The sequence below is a fragment of the Gossypium arboreum genome, chromosome 7 (genome assembly GCF_025698485.1).
Source record: "Gossypium arboreum isolate Shixiya-1 chromosome 7, ASM2569848v2, whole genome shotgun sequence".
Taxonomy (NCBI): Eukaryota; Viridiplantae; Streptophyta; class Magnoliopsida; order Malvales; family Malvaceae; genus Gossypium; species Gossypium arboreum.
The window spans coordinates 96,032,508-96,055,723 of record NC_069076.1 but is presented as its reverse complement, the minus strand read 5'-3'; the positions used below and the strand labels follow the sequence as shown (position 1 = coordinate 96,055,723).

The 23,216-nt window shown below is 34.8% G+C and overlaps 1 protein-coding gene across 5 annotated transcripts; it reads right to left on the bottom strand.

Moving 5' to 3' along the window:
• Positions 1-16,265: 16,265 nt before the first annotated feature.
• On the bottom strand, positions 16,266-22,830 carry LOC108453810 (F-box/kelch-repeat protein At1g74510). Of its 5 annotated transcripts, XR_008285765.1 has the most exons (5): positions 22,130-22,376; positions 19,719-21,253; positions 17,839-19,611; positions 17,402-17,750; positions 16,266-16,604 (listed from the first exon to the last, which is right to left on the bottom strand). XR_008285765.1 is itself a non-coding variant. In XM_053030771.1 (3 exons), exon 3 carries the CDS (start codon positions 21,184-21,186, stop codon positions 19,867-19,869), a length of 1,320 nt encoding a protein of 439 aa, XP_052886731.1. In that variant the 5' UTR covers positions 21,187-21,290; positions 22,130-22,180; positions 22,675-22,830; the 3' UTR covers positions 19,508-19,866. The 5 variants fall into 5 exon arrangements, 4 of the variants coding, with proteins under 4 accessions (XP_052886731.1, XP_052886730.1, XP_052886733.1 ...); XM_053030771.1 differs by lacking the exons at positions 16,266-16,604; positions 17,402-17,750 and adding an exon at positions 22,675-22,830 and having other exon boundaries at positions 19,508-21,290; positions 22,130-22,180; XM_053030770.1 differs by lacking the exons at positions 16,266-16,604; positions 17,402-17,750 and adding an exon at positions 22,675-22,829 and having other exon boundaries at positions 19,508-21,253; positions 22,130-22,180.
• Between the last annotated feature and the right edge of the window lie 386 nt (positions 22,831-23,216).

The window sequence follows — 23,216 nt, the reverse complement described above, 5'->3', positions numbered from 1 at the left end:
TACATACGAGGATGATCGAGAAACGACGTGGCACCTACCCTCCTCAATACCGCCTCGTCCAGTCCACCGAGGAAGAGGACCTAGAGGACATTACCGATAATGTCCCTCCAGGTCATAAGGACCCACCGTCTCAGCCACCACCCATCAATTGTCCAGTTCATGCGGCGACTTCATACTCTGACATCTCTGAGCGCCTTACTCGATTTGAGCAGTAGTATTTTCAGCGTTTTGATCACATTGATGCTACACTTCATCAGATTTTTCATCACCTTCACATATCATCACCACCACCACCTCGCGAACCATCCGACGGTGACAATGTTTAAAAACTTTTTATTTATTTTTTTATTTTCATTTTTATCTTTATTTATCTTATTTAAGTACTTTTTATTTCATTTTCCTTTAATATTATTTTAATTTTAGTTTTATCATTTTTATTGAATAATTTATAATTTCAGCTATTTCATTACGAGTAATTATGCTTCCTGATATTTCCTAAAAAGTTCCCGATTCTATCACAGTTATAAAGAGCTCCAAAGCTCATCATTGTATAGGAACTAAAAACTCCACTGGCAAAGGTTCTCCAAGACTGCCATGTCTTGCTCGACCACGACCATAGCTACCATCAGATATAATATTCTTTTGGCGCAGGACTTATGGACTAATGAACCTCTACCACCACTGGAGTATTCTCCTCCCCTCTCATCATTGCCTTGGCCGATTATTCTTCATAACTCCAATTCAAGGAGTTCATTCATCATTCAGGAAGTTTCACTTCTCTCCCTATCTTATGATTATTTATCTATATTTTTCAATATATTTATCTTTGTACATTGAGGGCAATGTACATCTTAAGTGTGGGGGTCTTTTATATCATCATCAGAAATCCCTGAATTTTATCTTATTCTCATGTAAGAATCACTCATATCACTATTAGAATGAAATTTAATTAATTTATGATTTTTATTGATATGTCTTGAATTAAAATATAAACATTTATGCATTGATTGTTTAAACTTTAAGACATTAGGGAATCAAGCATGATAAGTTGATTTTTGAAGAATTAAAAACTTTTAGGTTGTTTCCCTAAGTTTAGGTATTATCGTGAGTTGAAATTCACAAGTATAAACATCAAAAAGCCATAATTTTTGTGAGATCTTGAGCCTTTAGAACATATTTTATTTCTTTCGTGCTCACTTTTATTATGAGTGCGTCAGTTTTGATTTGTTATTCTAGAACTTGCTTGATTATGCATGTCAAGACCACACCATTTGATTTAATATGTCATGATGATAAAGGCACTTTTGTTTAACCCACTCACTCCACAAAAGCCTACCTTCATAATTAACCCTTAGTGATCCCCTTTGAGCCTAACAAGCCATTAATTGATTTATCCTCAATATTAACCCATAACCCATTATTGTTGAAATCCCCTAATTTGATCCCTATTTTTGTCGAGATTTAATTTGAATTAATTGCTTAGTTATGTTTTATTCGTCGTTGCAATAATTAAGTTCTATGTTATTTAACTTATTCTTAAAAAAAATACTTCAATACATATTAGTAGTAATTCGTCGTTTTTGAGCTTGAGTGTTAATTCCATATTCTGAGAAGAAGCTCACTTGTATTCAACTGATGACTAGTTATTTTTCTAGCTAGGTAATTTTTTGATTCAATCTCGATTCTAACCTTTTCTTCCAGCTTGTGACCACACCCCCTAACCAAAGCCACATTACAACCCTCTAAAAAACCTTTTTGATTGATGTATCAGCTCAATATATAGTGGTGAAGATTTGATTTTCAAGCAAGCCTATGGTAATAACTTTTCATATTAACTAATGAGTGTTTTATTTGATGTCTTTAAACACCTCAAGTGATTTGAGTGAATCTTTAGTGAGAATGTTAAACTCTATGATATTTTGATCAAAGGTAATCACTTAGATGAGAGGAGACACCTATGTTTTCGTGATAAAATGCTCAACTTAGAATGTTTGAAACTTTGATGTACTTTTAGTTGAATTTTCAATGTATGAATACTTATGGATTATTTTGAGATATTATTGATAGGGATTATAAATTGAGAAGAATTTATTTTGATTGTGAGTTGAGTATTTTGCTTGAGGACAAGAAAACGCTTAAGTGTCGGGGTATTTGATAAACCGTAATTTATACATATTTTTATCCCATGCTTGGCACATTTATGAATGATTTCTCCTTAGATTTTGTGAATTCGATGCTCCTAATTCTTTAATTTCATGTTTTATACTTTGGTGAGTATAGGAGAGTAAAAATAGTGAGAAAGGGGCCGAAAACGGAGAAAATAGAGAAAATAGATCCACATGGGAAATCAACACGGCCTGGACTTCCTAACACGGGCGTGTCACATAGCTGTGCCCATTTGGCAGGATAAAAGAACGACTTACAAGGGTAGACTACACGCCCGTGCCTATTCAACAGCCTTAACCACGGGCTAGAGCAATCGCACACGGGCATGTCACACGAGCGAGTTCCTGCCAAGCCCAAGTATAGTCCTATTCAGAAAAGGCTAATTTTGAGGGCTCTTAGGCATTCTAAAGCCTATTTAAACACCTGATAAGGCACTTAGAACAGACACACAGAGAAGGAGGTAAGGAATTACTCAAGGAAAACCGATTGGTTCATTTCAGAATCCGGATTCATCGTCAAGACTAAAGATCTCCCTTCAATTTCCATTCAGGGGTTTTGGGTTTTCTTTATGTTTTGTATTCATTATTCTTCTTAGATGTTTTCTTTTATAATTATGAACTAAATCCCCAAATACCTAAGGAGAATGAAACCTAAGACGGATCTTGTTATTATTATTTGAATTGTATGATAAATATTTGACTTATTCTTAATTATGTTTTCTTAATTCTTGTTTTAATATTCCATGTAATACCCCTACCCGTATTCATTACCGGAATAAGGTACGAGGCATTACCGGAGTTTGCGAATTAATTTTTTTTTATATTCAATATAGCCCTTTTATAAATATCTAACCTTCCTGTAATATTAAATCGAGACCAATCCACATCAACCAAATCAATTCAACATATTTTCATGATAGATTCATGCATTTATATAAGATAACGTCATCACATATCTATAACTGTGTTTGTTAACCATACTAATGGCTAACTTTACATTCATTTCACGTTAATATTTACTTTGTTAGCTTATACATGCCATTGATTTCCAAAATAAAGTTTCTTTATATACCGAAATCCCGAGGTTGACGATGTGATGTGTCTCCACCAAATCCGACTTCCGAGCTCTTAACACTACAAAACAGGAAAAAGGAAGCGGGTAAGCACTTTGTGCTTAGTAAGCTCATGTAACAAGAATTATACTTACCTAATATTTTCAATACAATATAATAAACATTCATATATCCATTCAATGCATTATTACCCTAACATGCACAAACTCAACATTCAAGTTAGTACAATAATTTCCATGTATCAATAATATATATACCATGATTGATGAGCTCGTCAATACCATGATTTCCATTTCCTTGTTATTTTTCCATATTTATCCCGTTGAATTTCTTGGAATTTTCGATGGATTTTCAGAGATACACTTTTAGTGTACATTTCCGGGTCCGTCAATTCATATTCATGTGCGCACATTTCCATTTCAGAGAGCACACTCCCGCGAACCTCAACCTTGCAGCGGGATTACCAGTCCAGACTAAATCCCCTGCAATATAAACTCATAGAGTATTGTCGGGATTACGGTCCAGCTAAATCCTGCAATGACAATTACTCTAATGAGCTTGGATCCGAATTACACCAAAGCTAAATTCAGACGCTAATTCGGATTACCAGTCCGAGCTAAATCCATTTTACACATATTCTTGGAGGGCTATATCAGATAGGATCACCCGTCCGGGCTAGATCCTTTTACCGTCAATTCCTTTTCGAGATCCATCGAATTTTCCTTTCATTCAACCGGATTTCTTCCCATTTTATCAAATATATCAATGTTTCATTAATTTTCATACAATGAACATTCAAATCATATTCACATCAATAACATACAATCTCAAGCATTTAAGAATATAATTCAAGTTACACGAACTTACCTTGATACTTGTTTGTAAACAATAAAATCTACTAATCCCGAACTTTTTCCTTTCCTCGATCTAGCTTCAGATTTGAATCTTTCGGATCTAAATAAATAAATTTAATTATCAATTTAATACATTTCATGTTCATATGCAACATTCTTTATAATTCAACTATTATTTATAGTTCATTCAAAGTTGTCTACTTGAGTCATAGTCACTAAATTATTTATAAACTGAGCTACGGATCTCCAAATTACGATGCGTTAATTTTCCTAAAACTAGACTCATATATATTTTTACCATGAAATTTTCAGAATTTTTAGTTTATCCAATAAGTACAGTTTATTCTTTAAAGTCACCCCTGCTCGTTGTCAATGATTCGACCCTTCTTCACTAAAAATAAATTCTCTTTATACGAATTCAAATGATGTTCTCATTTGTTTTTATTAAAATAGACTCATTTAGAATTCTAGACATATAAATTTAAGTCCCTAATTATTTTATTCAATTTTTTATAATTTTTCAAAGTCGAACAGGGAACCTGAATTCATTCTGACCTTGTCTCACAAAATTCATTATATCTCAAAATTTACAAATCCCTTGCTTACAATATTTCTTCTATGAGAAACTAGACTCAATAAGCTTTAATTACATATTTTGTTCATCTTCTAATTCGATTCCTACAATTTTTGGTGATTTTTCAAAATTAGTCTACTGCTGCTGTCCAAACTGTTTTAGTGCAAGCTGTTTATTACCATTTTTCCCCTAAGCTTTTAATAAATGATAATTTCGTCCCTGCTCAATTAGCCTCTCAACTGAGCTGATTTTTCTCAATTAACATTTTATTCTATCACCTTAAACTAATTTACAACCTTTAGGAATCAGAATTTCAGCAATAGACTTTAATTCCAAACATTTTCACAATTAGGTCCTAAAAATCAATTTCCATTGAAATTGCCTAACAAAATCATCTCATAAACAAATTAAAGCTTTAATTTCATTCTATTTCATCATAAAATTACAGCACTTAGCCATGGTGACTTTCAATTTCATCCATGAAATCAAAAACTAATGAATTTAATAGTAGGACCTAGTTGTAAAAGTCTTAGAAACACAAAAATTACAAGAAAAAGGCAAGGATTAACTCACTTGGTGAAAAAATTATGAAATACCAGCTTAGAGAACCCTCCTATGGCGTTTTTAGCTGCTGTAATTGAAGAGAAATGAAGAGAAATCTAGATATTTCCTATTTAGTCCTAGCTTTATTTAGTTAATTTTGCAATATTCCAATTTTACCCTTAATTTATCAATTTTTCTGCTGATTTCATACCCTTGCCGTCCAGCCCAAATAACTTTTGGGTCTAATTGCCTTTTAAATCCTTTCTCATTAGACTCTTAAGCTATTTAATCACTCTAGCAACTTTTACACCTATTACAATTTAGTCCTTTTCATTTAATTGACTACCCAAACATTAAAATTTCCTAACGAAATTTTAATACCACATTAATAACATCTCATAAATATTTATAAAATTATTTTCGACTCGGTTTTACGAGATAGAGGTCCCGATACCTTATTTTACCCAATTTCTTCAATAATTTCTTTTTCTAACTAATCACTAAATCGATAAAATTTTCCTATCAATATTTTCATACGATTTTTCTATCATATCAATTTTCAAGCAAAAATATTGAAATAAATTTCTCTTTAAATCGGATCTATGGTTACGAAACCATTGTTCCGATAACCTTGAATTTAGGCCATTACAACTCTCCCCCCCTTTAAAGGATTTTCGTCCTCGAAAATCTTACCAGTAAAGAGGTATGGGTACTGTTTCCTCATTGCCTCCTCCGTTTCCCATGTTGCTTCCTTAATCCCGTGCTTTTGCCACAATACTTTCACCAAATTTATCTTTTTATTTCTAAGCTCTTTTGTCTCCCGTGCCAATATCTTGACTGGTTCTTCACTGTAAGTCATATCCGATTGAATCTCTACTTCTATCGGAGAAATAACATGTGAAGGATCTGATCGATATCATCGTAACATAGATACATGAAAAACATTATGGATTCTATCAAGTTCCAGTGGTAATGCCAATCGATAAGCGACCGGTCCAATTCTTTCTATGATTTCATAGGGCCCGATAAATCTTGGACTCAATTTACCCTTTCGACCGAATCGAAGAACTTTCTTCCAAGGAGACACTTTCAGAAATACCTTGTCACCGACTTGAAATTCAATCTCTTTTCGCTTAAGGTCGGCATATAATTTTTGACGATCGGAAGCTGCTTTTAGACTATCTCGAATAACCTTTACTTTTTCTTCTGTTTTTCGGATCAAATCAACCCCATGTATCTTCCTTTCACTGAGCTCTGTCCAATATAATGGTGTTCTACATTTTCTACCATACAAAGCTTCATACGGAGCCATTTTAATACTAGACTGATAACTATTATTGTAAGCAAATTCAATCAAAGGTAGATACATCTCCCAATTACCTTCAAACTCTAGTATACAACATCGGAGCATATCTTCCAATACTTGAATTACACGCTCAGATTGACCATCTGTCTGAGGATGAAATGCAGTGCTGAAATACAGCTGAGTGCCCAAGGCTTCTTGCAATTTGTCCCAGAAACGAGACGTAAATCGGGGATCTTTATCTGATATAATAGAGACAGGCACTCCATGTAACCTGACAATCTCAGATATGTACAGTTCAGCTAGTTTATCTAAAGAATAATCCATACGTATCGGAATAAAGTGAGCTGACTTTCTTAATCGATCAACAATCACCCAAATAGCATTTTTTTTCCTCGGAGACAAAGGTAGCCCCAATACAAAATCCATAGTGATTCTTTCCCATTTCCATTCCGGTATAGTAATTGGCTGAAGTAACCCCGAAGGTACCTGATGTTCAACTTTAACTTGTTGACATATTAAACACCTTGATACAAACTCAGAGATATCACGTTTCATTCCCGACCACCAGTACATCTTTTTCAGATCATTATACATTTTATTACTCCCCGGATGTACAGACATAGTACTATTGTGGGCCTCGCGTAGAATCTTTTGTATGAGCTCTGAATTCTGAGGTACACATACCCTACCTCTGAATAATAAACAATTATCAGAACCAATCTGAAATTCGAATCATTACGACTCACACTTGTGCCTGTTTAACTGTAACTTCTCATCATTCTTCCGAGCTTCACATATTTCTTTGTAAAAATGTCGGTTTAGCTCTCAATTCAGCTAGATTAAACCATCATCACCAATGATAACCGGGTATTCATAGCTCGTAAAGCAAACAGAGATTTCGGCTCAAAGCATCGCTACAACATTAGCCTTACCGGATGGTAATCAATAATCAAATCATAGTCCTTTATCGATTCAAGCCACTGCATTGTCTCAAATTCAAATATTTCGTGTCATCAAATATTTCAAGCTTTTATGATTAGTATAAATATGACATTTCTCACCGTACAAGTAATGCCGCCATATCTTGGTATAAATACAATATCAGCTAATTCAAGATCATGTCTTGGGTAATTTCTTTCATGTGGTTTAAGTTGTCTTGAAGCATAGGCTATTACTTTACCTTCTTGCATCAAAACACAACCTAAACCATTTAATGAGGCATCATTGTAAATAACAAATTCCTTACGGTTCATTTGCACTAATACAGTGCTTTCGTTAATAGGTCTTTCAATCGGTTGAAACTTTGTTGACATTCATCAGTCCACTCGAACTTTACATCTTTCTGCAATAATCGAGTCATTGGAGAAGCTATCATAGAGAATCCCTGTACAAATCTCCGATTATAACCAGCTAAACCCAAGAAACTTCTAACTTCAGATACATTCTTCGGTGGACTCCAATTAACAATAGTTGAGATTTTACTTGGATCTACCATGATGCCTTCGGCAGATACAATGTGTCCAAGAAAACCCACTTCTTGAAGCCAAAATTCACATTTACTGAATTTAGCATACAATTGCTTCTCTCGTAGAATTTGCAACACAATTCTCAAATGTTTCGCATGTTCTTCTTCATCCCGAGAATAAACCAAAATATCATCAATGAATACTACTACAATCTGTCTAAATACGGTCGAATATCCGGTTCATCAAATCCATGAATCTGCAGTGCATTAGTTAGCCCAAACCGCATAACTAGAAACTCATAATGCCCGTACACGGTTCTAAAGGTTTTTTTGGCACATCGACTCCTTTACCCGTGAATCGATAATAACTCGATCGAAGATCAATCTTTGAAAACATAGTAGCACCTTTCAGCTGATCAAATAAATCATCAATCCGGGGTAACGGGTACTTATTCTTTATGGTTACTTTATTAAGCTACCGGTAGTCGATACACAATCTCAAAGACCCATCTTTCTTTTTCACAAATAGAACCGGAGCACCCCAAGGTGAATGACCCGGTCGGACAAAACCCCTGTCAACAAGCTCTTGCAACTGTATCTTTAACTCTTTTAATTCTATAAGAGCCATCCGGTACGGAGATATGGAGATCGGAGTAGTTCCCAGAATCAAATCTATAGAAAATTCCACTTCTCTTTCTGGTGGCAATCCTGGTAATTCTTCTCGAAACACATCGAAAATTCACATACCATCGAATCGCCTGTATCTTTGACTCGAGATACCTTGGTGTCGAGTACATAAGCCAAGTAAGCATCATACCCTTTTGACATACCTGCATCTGCGCCATTATGAAATCATATCGATAACCCTCTGTTCGATCAGATTTAACCCGAGCAACTCACCATTCGACATTTTAGCACAATATATTTTTGTTTATAATTTACTATCGCATCATCTTTGGGTTAACCAATCCATACCCAATATCACGTCAAATTCATCAAATGGCGGTAACATCAAATCGGTAGGAAACAATAACCTCTTACCATCAATGGACAATTTTACAAATTTTATCCACTAACACGATCGCCCGGGGGTTCGAGACTTTAACCACAAATTCAGAGGTTCAACAGATAAATTTTAACAATTGCAAGTTTAACACATATATATGAATGCGTAGAACCGGGATCAATCAATGCAAGAATATCGATTATCAAGTAAAAAAATGTACCAATAATAACATCGGGTCTTTGAAGCATTTTCTCTCGCACGAATGGCATATGTCCAAGCAGGTGCTCGTACCTCAGGCCTACCTATAGTATCTTTTGTAGCTCCTCGACTACCACTGACATTACCGGATGGTCGAGGTGGTCTGCCCCTCGAAACTAGATTACTCGGCTTCGATATATGTTCAACTTCTTTTTCAACCCTTTTAGGACAATCTCTGAGGAAATGGTCAAAAGAACCACATCGGTAACAAGCCCCACTCTTAAATCGGCATTCACCAAAATGAGCTTTATTACAGTACTGGCATCTCAGTTTAGGAGTGCCAACACTGCCAACACTGGTCACTGATGGAGTAGAAGGCCTTGGATTAGTGCGTTGAGAACTTCGCTCTTTGCCCGAATACCCAATGGCTGAAGTAGAACGATCCTAATATTTCTTCAATTTCTTTGAAGCAGAAAACTGGGATTTTCCCATCGGTCTTTTACTAAAAATTCGAGCTTCCCTCTCAGCCTGTTTCTTTTCTTTACTCAATTCTTCTGCTTTATAAGCTCTCTCTGCCAATGTAGCAAACTCTCGAATTTCAAGAATTTCGATCAGTAGTTTAATGTCTTCATTTAACCCTTCTTCGAATCGTTTGCACATTTCAGTTTCTGACTGTACCCATTCTCGAGCATATTTACTCAATCGAACAAATTCTCTTTCACATTCAGATACTGATCTGTTACCCTGTTTCAACTCAAGAAATTCTTTTCTTTTCTGGTCAAGGAACCTCTGGCTGATATATTTTTTTCTGAACTCGGTCTGAAAGAATTCCCATGTAATTTCTTCTTTCGGAACAACTGAAGCTTTAGTATTCCACCAATGGTAAGCTGTGTCTTTTAGCAGTGAGACGGCACATTTCAGACACTCTTCTGGTGTACAAGATAATTCTTCCAGAACCCGATAGTGTTTTCTAACCAGAATTCAGCTCAAAATTCTTAGGCCCCATATTTTCGAATTTTATCTCTGGAGCTTTCCTTTCGACGTGATTCATGCACTGCCTTGTGGGATCTCGGAACCGTGGAGGAGCAGGAGGGGAGCTTGAACTTGTGCACTACTGAGGTTAGTTCTTAAGTATTGATTAAACCATTCATTCATCATTTGAAAGAAGGTTGTTTTTGCCTCCTCCCCTCGACCCTCTGTCTCGGGCCTTCTACTACTAGTTTCTTCTCTTTGTACTGAAGCCGGAGCATGACTCCCAGTTTCCTCAAATTGAGCTCGGTCGGATGACATTACTATAAGAAAAACACATTTTAAATGGTCAGGAGATATCACACTATCAATAATAATTTAAATGGCATGTATAGCTAATCTCGTATTTGCTACATCGGTTCTAGAACCAGCTAAACCGTAGCTCTGATACCAATAAATGTAATACCCCTACCCGTATTTATTACCGGAATAGGGTACGAGACATTACCGGAGTTTGCGAATTAATTTTTTTTTTATATTCAATATAACCCTTTTATAAATATCTAGCCTTCCCTGTAATATTAAATCGAGACCAATCCACATCAACCAAATCAATTCAACATATTTTCATGATAGATTCATGCATTTATATAAGATAACGTCATCACATATCTATAACCAGGTTTTTTAACCATACTAATGGCTAACTTTACATTCATTTCACGTTAACATTTACTTTGTTAGCTTATACATGCCATTGATTTCCAAAATAAAGTTTCTTTATATACCGAAATCTCGAGGTTGATAAATGTGATGTGTCTCCAGACCAAATCCGACCTCCGAGCTCTTAACACTACAAAAGCAGGGAAAAAGGAAGCGGGTAAGCACTTTGTGCTTAGTAAGCTCATGTAACAAGAATTATACTTACCTAATATTTTCAATACAATATAATAAACATTCATATATCCATTCAATGCATTATTACCCTAACATGCACAAACTCAACATTCAAGTTAGTACAATAATTTCCATGTATCAATAATATATATACCATGATTGATGAGCTCGTCAATACCATGATTTCCATTTCCTTGTTATTTTTCCATATTTATCCCGTTGAATTGCTTGGAATTTTCGATGGATTTTCAGAGATACACTTTTAGTGTACATTTCCGGGTCCGTCAATTCATATTCATATGCGCACATTTCCATTTCAGAGAGCTAAATCCAGTCCAGGCTAAATCCCCTGCAATATAAACTCATAGAGTATTGTCGGGATTACCAGTCCAGGCTAAATCCCCTTCAACGACAATTACTCTAATGAGCTTGGATCTGAATTACCAGTCAAGGCTAAATTCAGACGCTAATTCGGATTACCCGTCCGGGCTAAATCCATTTTACACATATTCTTCGGGAGGGCTATATCAGGATAGGATCACCCGTCCGGGCTAGATCCTTTTTACCGTCAATTCCTTTTCAGAGATCCATCAAATTTTCCTTTCATTCAACCGGGATTTCTTCCCATTTTATCAAATATATCAATGTTTCATTAATTTTCATACAATGAACATTCAAATCATATTCACATCAATAACATACAATCTCAAGCATTTAAGAATATAATTCAAGTTACACGAACTTACCTTGATACTTGTTTGTAAACAATAAAAATCTACTAATCCCGAACTTTTTCCTTTCCTCGATCTAGCTTCGTATTTGATCCTTCCGGATCTAAATAAATAAATTTAATTATCAATTTAATACATTTCATGTTCATATGCAACATTCTTTATAATTCAACTATTATTTATAGTTCATTCAAAGTTGTCTACTTGAGTCATAGTCACTAAATTATTTATAACTTGAGCTACGGATCTCCAAATTAAGATCTGTTAATTTTCCCTGAAACTAGACTCATATATATTTTTACCATAAAATTTTCAGAATTTTTAGTTTATCCAATAAGTACAGTTTATTCTTTAAAGTCACCCCTGTTCTGTTGTCTGACAGTTCTGACCCTTATTCACTAAAAATAAATTATCTCTTTATACAGAATTCAAATTATGTTCTCGTTTGTTTCTATTAAAAATAGACTCATTCAGAATTCTATACATATAAATTTAAGTCCCTAATTATTCTTATTCAATTTTTTTATAATTTTTCAAAGTCAGAACAGGGGAACCCGAATTCATTCTGACCTTGTCTCACAAAATTCATTATATCTCAAAATTTACAAATCCCTTGCTTACAATATTTATTCTATGAGAAACTAGACTCAATAAGCTTTAATTACATATTTTGTTCATTTTCTAATTCCATTCCTACAATTTTTGGTGATTTTTCAAAATTAGTCTACTGCTGCTGTCCAAACTGTTTTAGTGCAAGCTGTTTATTACCATTTTTCCCCTAAGCTTTTAATAAATGATAATTTCGTCCCTGCTCAATTAGCCTCTCAACTGAGCTGATTTTTCTCAATTAACATTTTATTCTATCTCCTTAAACTAATTTACAACCTTTAGGAATCAGAATTTCAGCAATAGACTTTAATTCCAAACATTTTCACAATTAGGTCCTAAAAATCAATTTCCATTGAAATTGCCTAATAAAATCATCTCATAAACAAATTAAAGCTTTAATTTCATTCTATTTCATCATAAAATTACAGCACTCAGCCATGGTGACTTTCAATTTCATCCATGAAATCAAAAACTAATGAATTTAATAGTAGGACCTAGTTGTAAAAGTCTTAGAAACACAAAAATTACAAGAAAAAGGCAAGGATTAACTCACTTGGTGAAAAAATTATGAAATACCAGCTTAGAGAACCCTCCTATGGCGTTTTTAGCTGCTGGAATTGAAGAGAAATGAAGAGTAATCTAGATATTTCCTATTTAGTCCTAGCTTTATTTAGTTAATTTTGCAATATTCCAATTTTACCCTTAATTTATCAATTTTTCTGCTGATTTCATACCCTTGCCGTCCATCCCAAATAACTTTTGGGTCTAATTGCCTTTTAAATCCTTTCTCATTAGACTCTTAAGCTATTTAATCACTCTAGCAACTTTTACACCTATTACAATTTAGTCTTTTTCATTTAATTGACTACCCAAACATTAAAATTTCCTAACGAAATTTTAATACCACATTAATAACATCTCATAAATATTTATAAAATTATTTTTGACTCGATTTTACGAGATAGAGGTCCCGATACCTTATTTTACCCAATTTCTTCAATAATTTCTTTTTCTAACTAATCACTAAATCGATAAAATTTTCCTATCAATATTTTCATACGATTTTCCTATCATATCAATTTTCAAGCAAAAATATTGAAATAAATTTCTCTTTAAATCGGATCTATGGTTACGAAACCATTGTTCCGATAACCTTGAATTTAGGCCATTACATTCCAGGATATTGATTCAAGTTAATGCTCTTATTTAGAGGAGGAAAAGACCCTGTGTAAGAGTAAATTTGTCGTAATTAAGCGGAGTTGATTGGATGCCTAGAGATAGGGTGATAAGATTTTGTCGGATTAGGGTGAAACCTAATAAGGGAGTCCATAGGTCGAGTTAATGCAACACTAGGTGTTAATTAGAAAGAGATTTCAATTAATCAACCTAGGGTTAGACGTTGTTAGACTCGAGAGAGATAATAATATAACTTAAGGATTTCTACGGATCAAGTAAAATGAATAAATCATCTGATTCAGAGTCAAATAACAAGTGAAGTCTAGGTGGATTTGTCCTTGGGTATTGTCTTAATCAATCGAGTTTTCTCAAAAGCTTTTCCCCAATTTTCTCTCTGTGCATCCTTAGTTTAGTTAATTAGTTTAGATAAACAAACCCCTTAATTTTTAGGCTAGATAATAAAAAGAAGGTAATTTACTAGTACTCTTGGTTCATTTGGGTTCGACAATTCAGTCTTGCTAAAGCTATACTACTGTTCGATAGGTACACGTGCCTTCATCGTGATAATAGTTAGTTTCAAGACGATTAATTATAAATTTTTAAAACTTGTCATGAATATCACGTATCATTGGGGATTGTAGCAACCTTAGGAATGATCTTTTTCAACATTTCCATGAAGGGGTAGTGGGAGGTCATTCAGGGGTTTATAATACTAGACATAGAATGGCAGGGCTTCTTTACTGGAAAAGTCTCTCTAAGGAAATCAAGTATTGGGTAAAGGAATATGGCTCTTATCAGAGCTGTAAATGTGACAATGTATCTCATCCAGGGTTCTTACAACCTTTAATAGTGCCTAATCGAGCTTAAACAGTAGTCAACATAGACTTCATAGAGGGTTTACTGAGTTCAAAAAGGAAGAATACCATTGTGGTGATGGTGGACAGATTGACCAAGTATGGCCATTTTTTGGCCTTATCTCATCCATTCTCAGTTTTGACAGTGGCTCAAGTATACCTTAGTCACATTTACAAGTTACATGGCATACCTAATTCGATTGTGTCAGATCGAGACAAAGTGTTCATTAACAAATGTTGGAAAAACTCTTTAAGAGGCTTAGCACAAGCCTGCACATGTCCACAGCCTGCCATCTTGAAACAGATGGTTAGATAAAGGTTCTCAATAAATGTTTAAAAAGATACTTGATATGCATGACTGGTGAAAGGCCTTAACACTAGTCCCTGTGATTACCTTTAGCTGAATTGTGGTACAACACCACCTTTCATTCAGCCATTAGATCCACACCATATGAGGCCCTATATGGACAAAAGCCACCACACCATTTGCCCTACTTAGCTAGTACTTTTCCTGTGGACCGTAATCTCCAACAAAGAGAGGCAACAAGGCAGTTTCTCAAGTTTCATTTAAAGAGGGCTTAAGATCAAATGAAACAGACAACTAATCGTAGAAGGGGTGATAGGGAGTTTCAAGTTGGGGATTATGTATACTTAAACCTACAACCTTATCGACGACACACTATGAGGAGACAGGTGAAAGCTCTTTCCAAATAATTTGGTCCATATGCTATAGAAACTCAAGTTGGAAAGGTCGCTTATCGATTTTAACTACCAGAGAGGTCTCGGATTCACCCTACCTTCCATGTTTTCCAACTCAAGAAATATATTGAGAAGGCCCTAGCACAAGTTAATCTGCCACTGGTAGGAACAGATGGAGCCTCAAGGAGCCAATTCAAGTGGTGGTTAGAAGGACAGTGAGGAAAGGGAATAGGCTGCAACTGAGGTTTTAGTGGAATGGGCCAATACCTTCCCTACGAATGCTACTTGGGAGAATTTATAGGATCTGTAGCAACAATTTCCACTATTTGATCCTTGAGGACAAGGATCCTTTTTGAAGATAAGGTAATTAATACAAGAAGAATGTTTAACGGGCTTGTATTTAAATTTTTGTTATGTTTGTTAGTTTTCTTTTTGTTTCCTTAGTTTAAACGTTGCAGTTTTTATGTTTTAGTTTTAAGTAAAACAATGCGCTTTAGTCAGTTTGTTTAGTGACCAAAACGGTGCGTTTTAAGTCTGTATCCGTTAAATGAAACAGTCGTTTTAAACACAACTGTCAACCAACAGCTTGCTTAATTTTTTCTCAAAATCATTATTTCTTGTCCCTCTTAAGCAGGCTTGGGGAGGAAAAGTGGTTATGAAAACTCAATCTGCTTCTCCAATTCTCTTTTCCGTTCATCTACCTTTCTTCCTAATGTATTTCTATGTAAGTGCTTCCATATCATTAAATTTGTTGACATCCTATTTAAAGGAAAGTATAGCCAGTAATTAAAGTGTTAAATTTAGTTTTGTTTTTCAATAAAATTACTTTAATAGAGTTTTTTTTATCTTCAAGATTATTTTGTTGTTTTCTTCTTGATAGTAATTTCAACACAAATCCTTTTTCAAGAATTATTTGATGAAATTTTTCATAATTTCAACTTACCAAGATCCACTCCTTGCAGGGTTGATTAACAGTTGCTTGAAGATTCTTGTCGGGTTTTCAATTTTTGCAGCTCCTAGTATCCATCCAGCTATCTCCATTCTTCCATCATTCTTTTATCAATTCAATTTATTCATTCCATATTCCATTTTATTTTTGTTTCCTGTTTAATTTATTTTAATTTCTAATTTTATTGATTTTAACTCTTATTCTTATTCAATTTTTTAAAATTTCATTCCTTTTTCTTCAAGTAACTTGGAGCCCAAAAAGATCCAATCGTTTCAAAAACACAAGGATGCTTCTTCCTTGAAGTATTTTGATTCTTGATAGTTTACATCTTTTCTATCTTCTAATCTATCTTTTGCTTGCCGGTAATTCTCGAATTTAATCAAGATAACTTGTGCATAAAGTAATCTCAAGAAACCATCTTTTCGACTCACTTTGAATTGTCCATTCAAACTTCAAATTGTTGATCTCAAGTTTCCGCATCATCATCATCATCCTGACAATACCCTATTGAAAGCTTGTGGCCTCTCCTTTTCTCACTGTTTTCAAAACCAAATTGTATCAGAAACCGATCAAAATACCGTTCCAAAATAAGAGATTAGACCAGACAAACCGATCAAACCGAATAAACCGAAAACTGATTATCTAACCGGTTCGACCATCAATTCAATTTTGAAAATCTCGCTGTTTCTGCCTCTCCTCAAATGCAAAATAAGATCATTATCCTTTTGTTTCACTGTTGGTTACCAATTATGATCCATCATTTCCTTTCAACCTTTATTTTCATGCAGGTGCAGACTGAGAGTGACAAAGATTTGTTCAGAAGCAAGTGCCAGCAATTACAATTAAAAGGAAAAAGGGTGCACTTAGTTGCCAAACTTTGTACGGCAAAATTAGTTCTGAGTTTTCATAACCACTTTCCCAATTAAAAAGCAGAAAAAACATGCAGAAACCATTAGTAGAGTAAATTAACATAAGCAGATACATAAAAATAACTAAAATACGACATTCGCAGATCTATACTGAACATTAAACAGCAATAAATTTGTACCAAGCATAATGAAACAAAAATCCTGCATGGTAAAGATATGAAAACTATAGGCTAAAAGCTTATACTGATAGTTGGTAAATTTTCATTGAATAGCTCTATCTATGAAAGGAAATTCCACCATAATGAGGGAAAAGAGGGCAATTTTCCATCATAAGAAATCACCTGTAAACAAGCATCTAGGACTTAGCCAAAATGGTTCACCAACCTTCTTAAAGTAATGGATTCTCGCAAAGCTAATATCCAATCCTCAGCAAAATTTTCTTTTGCTTTGCATCAAAAGATTACCTGTAAGCATTTATGTATGTAAGACAACTAAATTCCTTTTCGGCAGCTTATCTTCAGTCTTCTCATGTGCATTATAATACCATCCAACCAGCCATATACCCGAAGCTATGTTACACGAGTTCATGTGTGAGTAGACACGGATATGTGTTCTAGACGGCTTCTTTAAAATTTTCCCATGTATTTGGAGTATCCTTGTAGAGTTGTATCCTCGTACCTATGTCCGAATATGCATAGTACAAGGATGTCAGGTACGGGTGCTTCAAGAAAAATCAAGAGCCAGAGCAACATAGATCCCAAGTTTTCTAGTTTGTTGTCATATACATCTGATGCCCAAGATCAAAACATGAATCTGCAAAAGAAATGCAAATTAATGTTACTTTTAGTAATATAAATATAGATCAATAGCAACATAAAGTAAAAATAAAACTGATATATACTTCTTAGGATGTTGATCTTCTAACTGTTTTCTTCTCTTTCCCCCGGAAAACACAAAAAACTACAGGTAAATTGTGAAAGAGACAGCACCAAGCCCTTTGCTCTTGTGCACGCCTTTAACAAAAATCTTCGTATATAGGTATAAGATATCACTTTGCAGTTGATTTGCATTGTTGTTCATGCAAACTTCCTACTTTGAATTACAACTCTTGGAAGGAAAAGGTGCATGCTGTTCAATCCATAGAACAGAAACAGATGAACTCACCATCTTAACAAATCCTCAGCTTTGATTATGTTCCAGGAACATAGAAGGAAGAAAAACTATAGCATCCCGACTCAGTGCCCCAAAGCAAATTCAGAAAAAAAAAAAAGAGAAAGTAAAAGAGGTTTTAATGAAAAAATACAGAGTTAACAAACATCTATAAAAGTTTTTTGCATTAGATATAGTTAATGATGGGTTTATTCATGGAAATTGCTTCCAGATGCATCCCCATGTAAATGAAGATTTATACTGAAAGATAACTAAAAGCCATAAATCCATGAAGCAAGCAATCTATAATGCTTTTACCATCAATTACGGATAAAGAAACAAGCAACCAAATAGAACTTAAGCAAAGTATAATGCTTTCAGTATCAATTATGGATAAAGGGCAATGGAACCTAATAGAACTTCAATGAAATGTGAACGTTTGTTAGGAATATGAAGTGCAAGCTCACAAAATATTAGGATCCGAATCCATCTAAATGTTTGCAACCAAAGGGTCAATAGAAACGTGCATATATGGAAGCAATAATGGCTGCAAGCTTCTAAATTCCAGAGAAAATTGATCAAAGAGAAACTCTTCTTTCCAAATATGTCCAATCAACAGTATCACAAAGCACAATCTGCTGTAGGTTCATACATCTGCAGGAAAATCATGAAAAGGTTTTCTGTATCTTGGTGAACCGATATAAAAGAGAAAGCCAAGCCATTGAACCTACTTGGAACAGAGTGATAAAGTACAATGTTAGAAGTTGCATACTGTGCACAGAAATAAAATACAGTAGAAAATTTCCTTGACTATAACCATATCAATGCTGAAATAAGAATAAATTATAAGAATTGCCGTATAGTTTTCATTGAGAGTTGACACGTTATTTTCCCTTCCTAACGTATTTTGAGCTAAAGAAAGTTTTCACAGGCATGCTTAATTGGACAAATTCATAGGTCGTACCAACAAGGTTATCCATCTCGTATTGACCAAATGTTCATCCCCATTTTTCAAATTAACGAACCTGATTTACTTGTTGATCTTAGTGATATATTTTCTACTTTGTTCTATCAAGCTCTTAAAACTGATCAAAAGATATTTGCAGACCATATGAATCAAATTAGAGAACAAATAATGTAGCTCAGTATTTCTCCTACAATGTATTTCTTATTCACAGTCATCGTCATTAACGAGTTTAAAATCTACTAATCTATCAAGAAGTCATTTACCTGGAGTATAAAAACTTCATAAACAAAAGAAGCAGTAGTTAGTTAAAAACCAACAGACTAAACCTTTTTAGTTTTGTACGATAACTTTTCCCTTCCTTTTTTTTACTTGTTTTTGAATGGGGTCTGAATGTCATTATTTATAACTTTTAACATATTAAATAAGTAAGCAATCAACATGAGAGAAACAATACTTAGCGAAAGAAACTTGGTGGATATTGAAAACGACCTAAAATGTACTGGGACTTGAAATTATTTAACTGTGCATGTTCAACCCAAAACCAACCTTTGACAAACCCTGAAATAAAAGAACAATTCTGTGACCCCAAAAAGAAAAAGAAAAAGAAAGGGGGGTCAAAAGCAACTAAACATGATAAAACTATAAAGGCAGAGAAATCTCCAGACCTTCTCCATCTACATGAAGCATGAAATTTCCCACAAAAGGAAGGCAGAGATTACCCAGAAGACATTCTCCTTGAAGGACAGAGCTGTAAGTTCCAGTAGAAAAAGGACTTGTACAGCATCACAGTGCCACCAAAACTGGATGCACATTTCAGCATCCCATCACAGCACAGTTATAAACAAAACTGCCAGAGGGCTTTCTTGCAAGCAAGTTCCATTGTGGTGGGCCATCATTTGGAACCCAAGAGTTTAGCTCGATCATCCCTTCACCTAAAGCCCTAGGTCCGCCAATAACAATTAGTCGATCCCCACAGGCCCTAAACGCTAAGCCCCAACCATTCATAGAGACTGCTCGGTCAGGTAGTCCCCCTAGTGCGACCCACAAGTTCTTCTCTTTGTCATATTTCCTCACCTCTTTATCTGCATAATCAGCTGCATACAGCTCATTATTCACAACTGCCACTAGTGGAGGCGCCTCAGCTGCGGCAGGTGCTTCAGTTGCTCCAGCCACTCCATTTCGTGCAGGATACATGTTAGGTATCTCATGCCACATCTTCGTCTTCAGATCATACACCTCCCCACATGTCAGCGTTTTTGCACTCCCAACCCCAATTCCACCAATAACATAAAACTTCCTATCCATAAATACAGCAGAACACATTTTTCTTGCTTTAATCATGTTTGGAATGGTCACCCACTTGCCGGTTTCTGAATTATAAAGCTCTGCAGAGCTCAAAATATTCCCATGTGGATCACAACCACCAGCTAGAATTGCAATTTCGCCCAGGCTGGCAGATCCAAACAAACACCGGGGTGTATTCATCTTCATCCCAGATGACCACGTGTTAGTCAAAATGCTATATCTATAAATAACATGGAATGATATTTCCTTTCCAAAAACAAGAAGTTCGGTCCCAACTGCCAATGACTCCTTATCTGAACACATGAAACATTCATTAGAGGTCATTTTGGGCAAATGCATCCATCGATGACGAATTGGATCAAAAGCCTCCCATTCCAAAAGGCTGCAAGAAAAGTAAATCCAATGTTCAACAATTCCCATTTCACGCCTCAACTTGTACAGTTCACCACTCCGAATAACAGAGCGGAAACCCTTATTCAAAGATGCAATGGCACCATAATCAGACCTTGAGCAGCGGAGGAGACAGTTAATTGAGATGTCTTGCCCAAGCTGCTGGATCAGTAAACTTGTTTCTGAATGATCACCTGCGTGGCGGTGGTTATCTGGACAGTCAAACTGGGCAAGGGACATATCCTCCTTTTCCCCCTTGTTTTCATCACCTTCGAGTGGCTTGAGAACTTTTCTCATCATCTGGTCTTCTCCATCTTCCATCTGGCACTTGCTTCTTGCGAGCTCGGTTACATGAAAAGTGTTATAAATCCACTTGCTCTCTTGCTCGCAGGAGCTTGGAAAATCCCTTGACACAAGATATGATGGACCCTCCAACATGATCTTGGTCAGAATTAAGTAATCTGAGCATCAGGACAGTTACCTTTCTTCTTCATTATATGCAAAACTGATCAGTCAATAAGGAAAATAACAACCCTCAGTTACTGCATAATAAAGATATACTTATTTAGCTACATGTTCATTTAAAAAAAAAGAATGATAGCATCACAAATTGTGATTTCAGATATCATAAAATTCCATAAAATCCAATAAGTAAATGAATGTGTAGTTCCTGTAGAAACTAACAGCTGAATATCTCACAAAACCCTATTCGTATGTAGCACAAGGAATTCCAAAAAGAACTCAATTTAAAAGACAAAGAATAGGACAGTTCTATCAACCCAAAACTAAGAAGGATCATAACTAACAAAAGACAAAGACAAAACAATGCAACCATTTTCAAGAATGATAGATCATAAGTCTTGTTTATCATCTGAAACAACTTGCATAATAAGAACAATCTTGTAATCAAAACCAAGAATATTTAATAAATTAATAAACAAATACACAAAACATTTAGTACTCATAAGCAAAGCTGAACTCCACCACATTAGTAAGCAATGATAATTATCTAGAATTCAGATCTTTTCAATTCACACCTATGGTGACTACGGAGACATGAAAAGATAAGAAGTACAGAAAAGCAGAGAAATTCATTAAGAGGCAATCACATGTTACAGTTTTCATCAAATCAGCAGTGGAAACCAAATCTAAATTTGGCTCCAAAAAGGCCAAAACAAAGATCTACCCTTCACTGAAATCAATACAATTGGACATTAAAAAAATCACCTTTATTTCAAAAAAAATGACCACTACCCAGAAAGGAAATAAAAAAAGGTAGCATAAATAAATAAAAACCCATAAGCTTTAACAATGAAAATGAGAAAAAAGAAGAAAAAGAACCAAGAAGCCATCGTAAAAGAGAATGAGAAAAATGTCTTACAAATTGGATAAGAAAGAATGAAGATTTTAGCTTGTTGCCCTCCGATTCTCTCTGTAAATCAGATTAACAAAAAATTAAATAAATAAAAACTCAATTTGCTGCAGATTATCTCTCACAAAGAATAGCAGATAATAGTTTATATTCGCTTTGTGAGAGAGAGAGGGAGGTTATATAAAAAAAAGGGGGTTAAGGGAAGTGGATTTACATAGGTAAAAGGAAAAAAAGGATTAAAACTTAAATAATATATAATATTCATTTAACAGAAAGGGAAAGAAATATGGGGTCTACAACGGCTAAGGAAGAGGGAGTCGCCGTTTAAAAATTGCGGCCCCAACGCCAAATCAACCCAAACCCAAGGTCGACAATTCGAAACCGCTAACGGCCGTTTCTGCACGTGTTTCAACTCCAACCCACGCTTTGGACAAGTACACTCCTTGCGTGCGTGCGTGGCTCTTCCTTTATTTCTTCTCTCTCATTTTTTTCATCCTCTCTTTCTATTTCCCTTTCTCTTTTTCAGTTTTGTTTTTGTTGGGAAGTAAACTAACCTCGATATAAATCCGAAGGATCAACCCGAAGCTAACGACAGTAGTCAAGAAATCAGCCGAAACATGCAAATACAAGAGAGCAGTGCCGTAACTATAGATCCTCCTATATCTATATATAAATGTTGATTTATCAAGAATAAGTAAAAGAAAAATTACTTTAAATTATTAATTCATCATCCGAGATGGCTTAGAGCCAATAGTTCATTATTTAATGGATTTTTTTATTTTAATTTTCTATCCAAGAGTTATTAGTATTTACTAAATCTATTCTACGAAAGGCTATTGGATCAAATAAAAACACAATCAAGTTATTTATGCGATTCTTTTACTCAGAGAGATAATCTATTTTTTTAAACATCTTACAAATAGTTATTTAAGTCCCATCTCACACACTTAGGATCTAGATCTCTTGCTATTAATCTTAAGCATCATACAAATAATGATTTAAATCTCATTATACACACTTAAAATCTCTTTTTACAAAACGTGTTTTTCAAGTCCCGATTAGCTACTCTCCAATAATGGATCGGATGATATGGCAT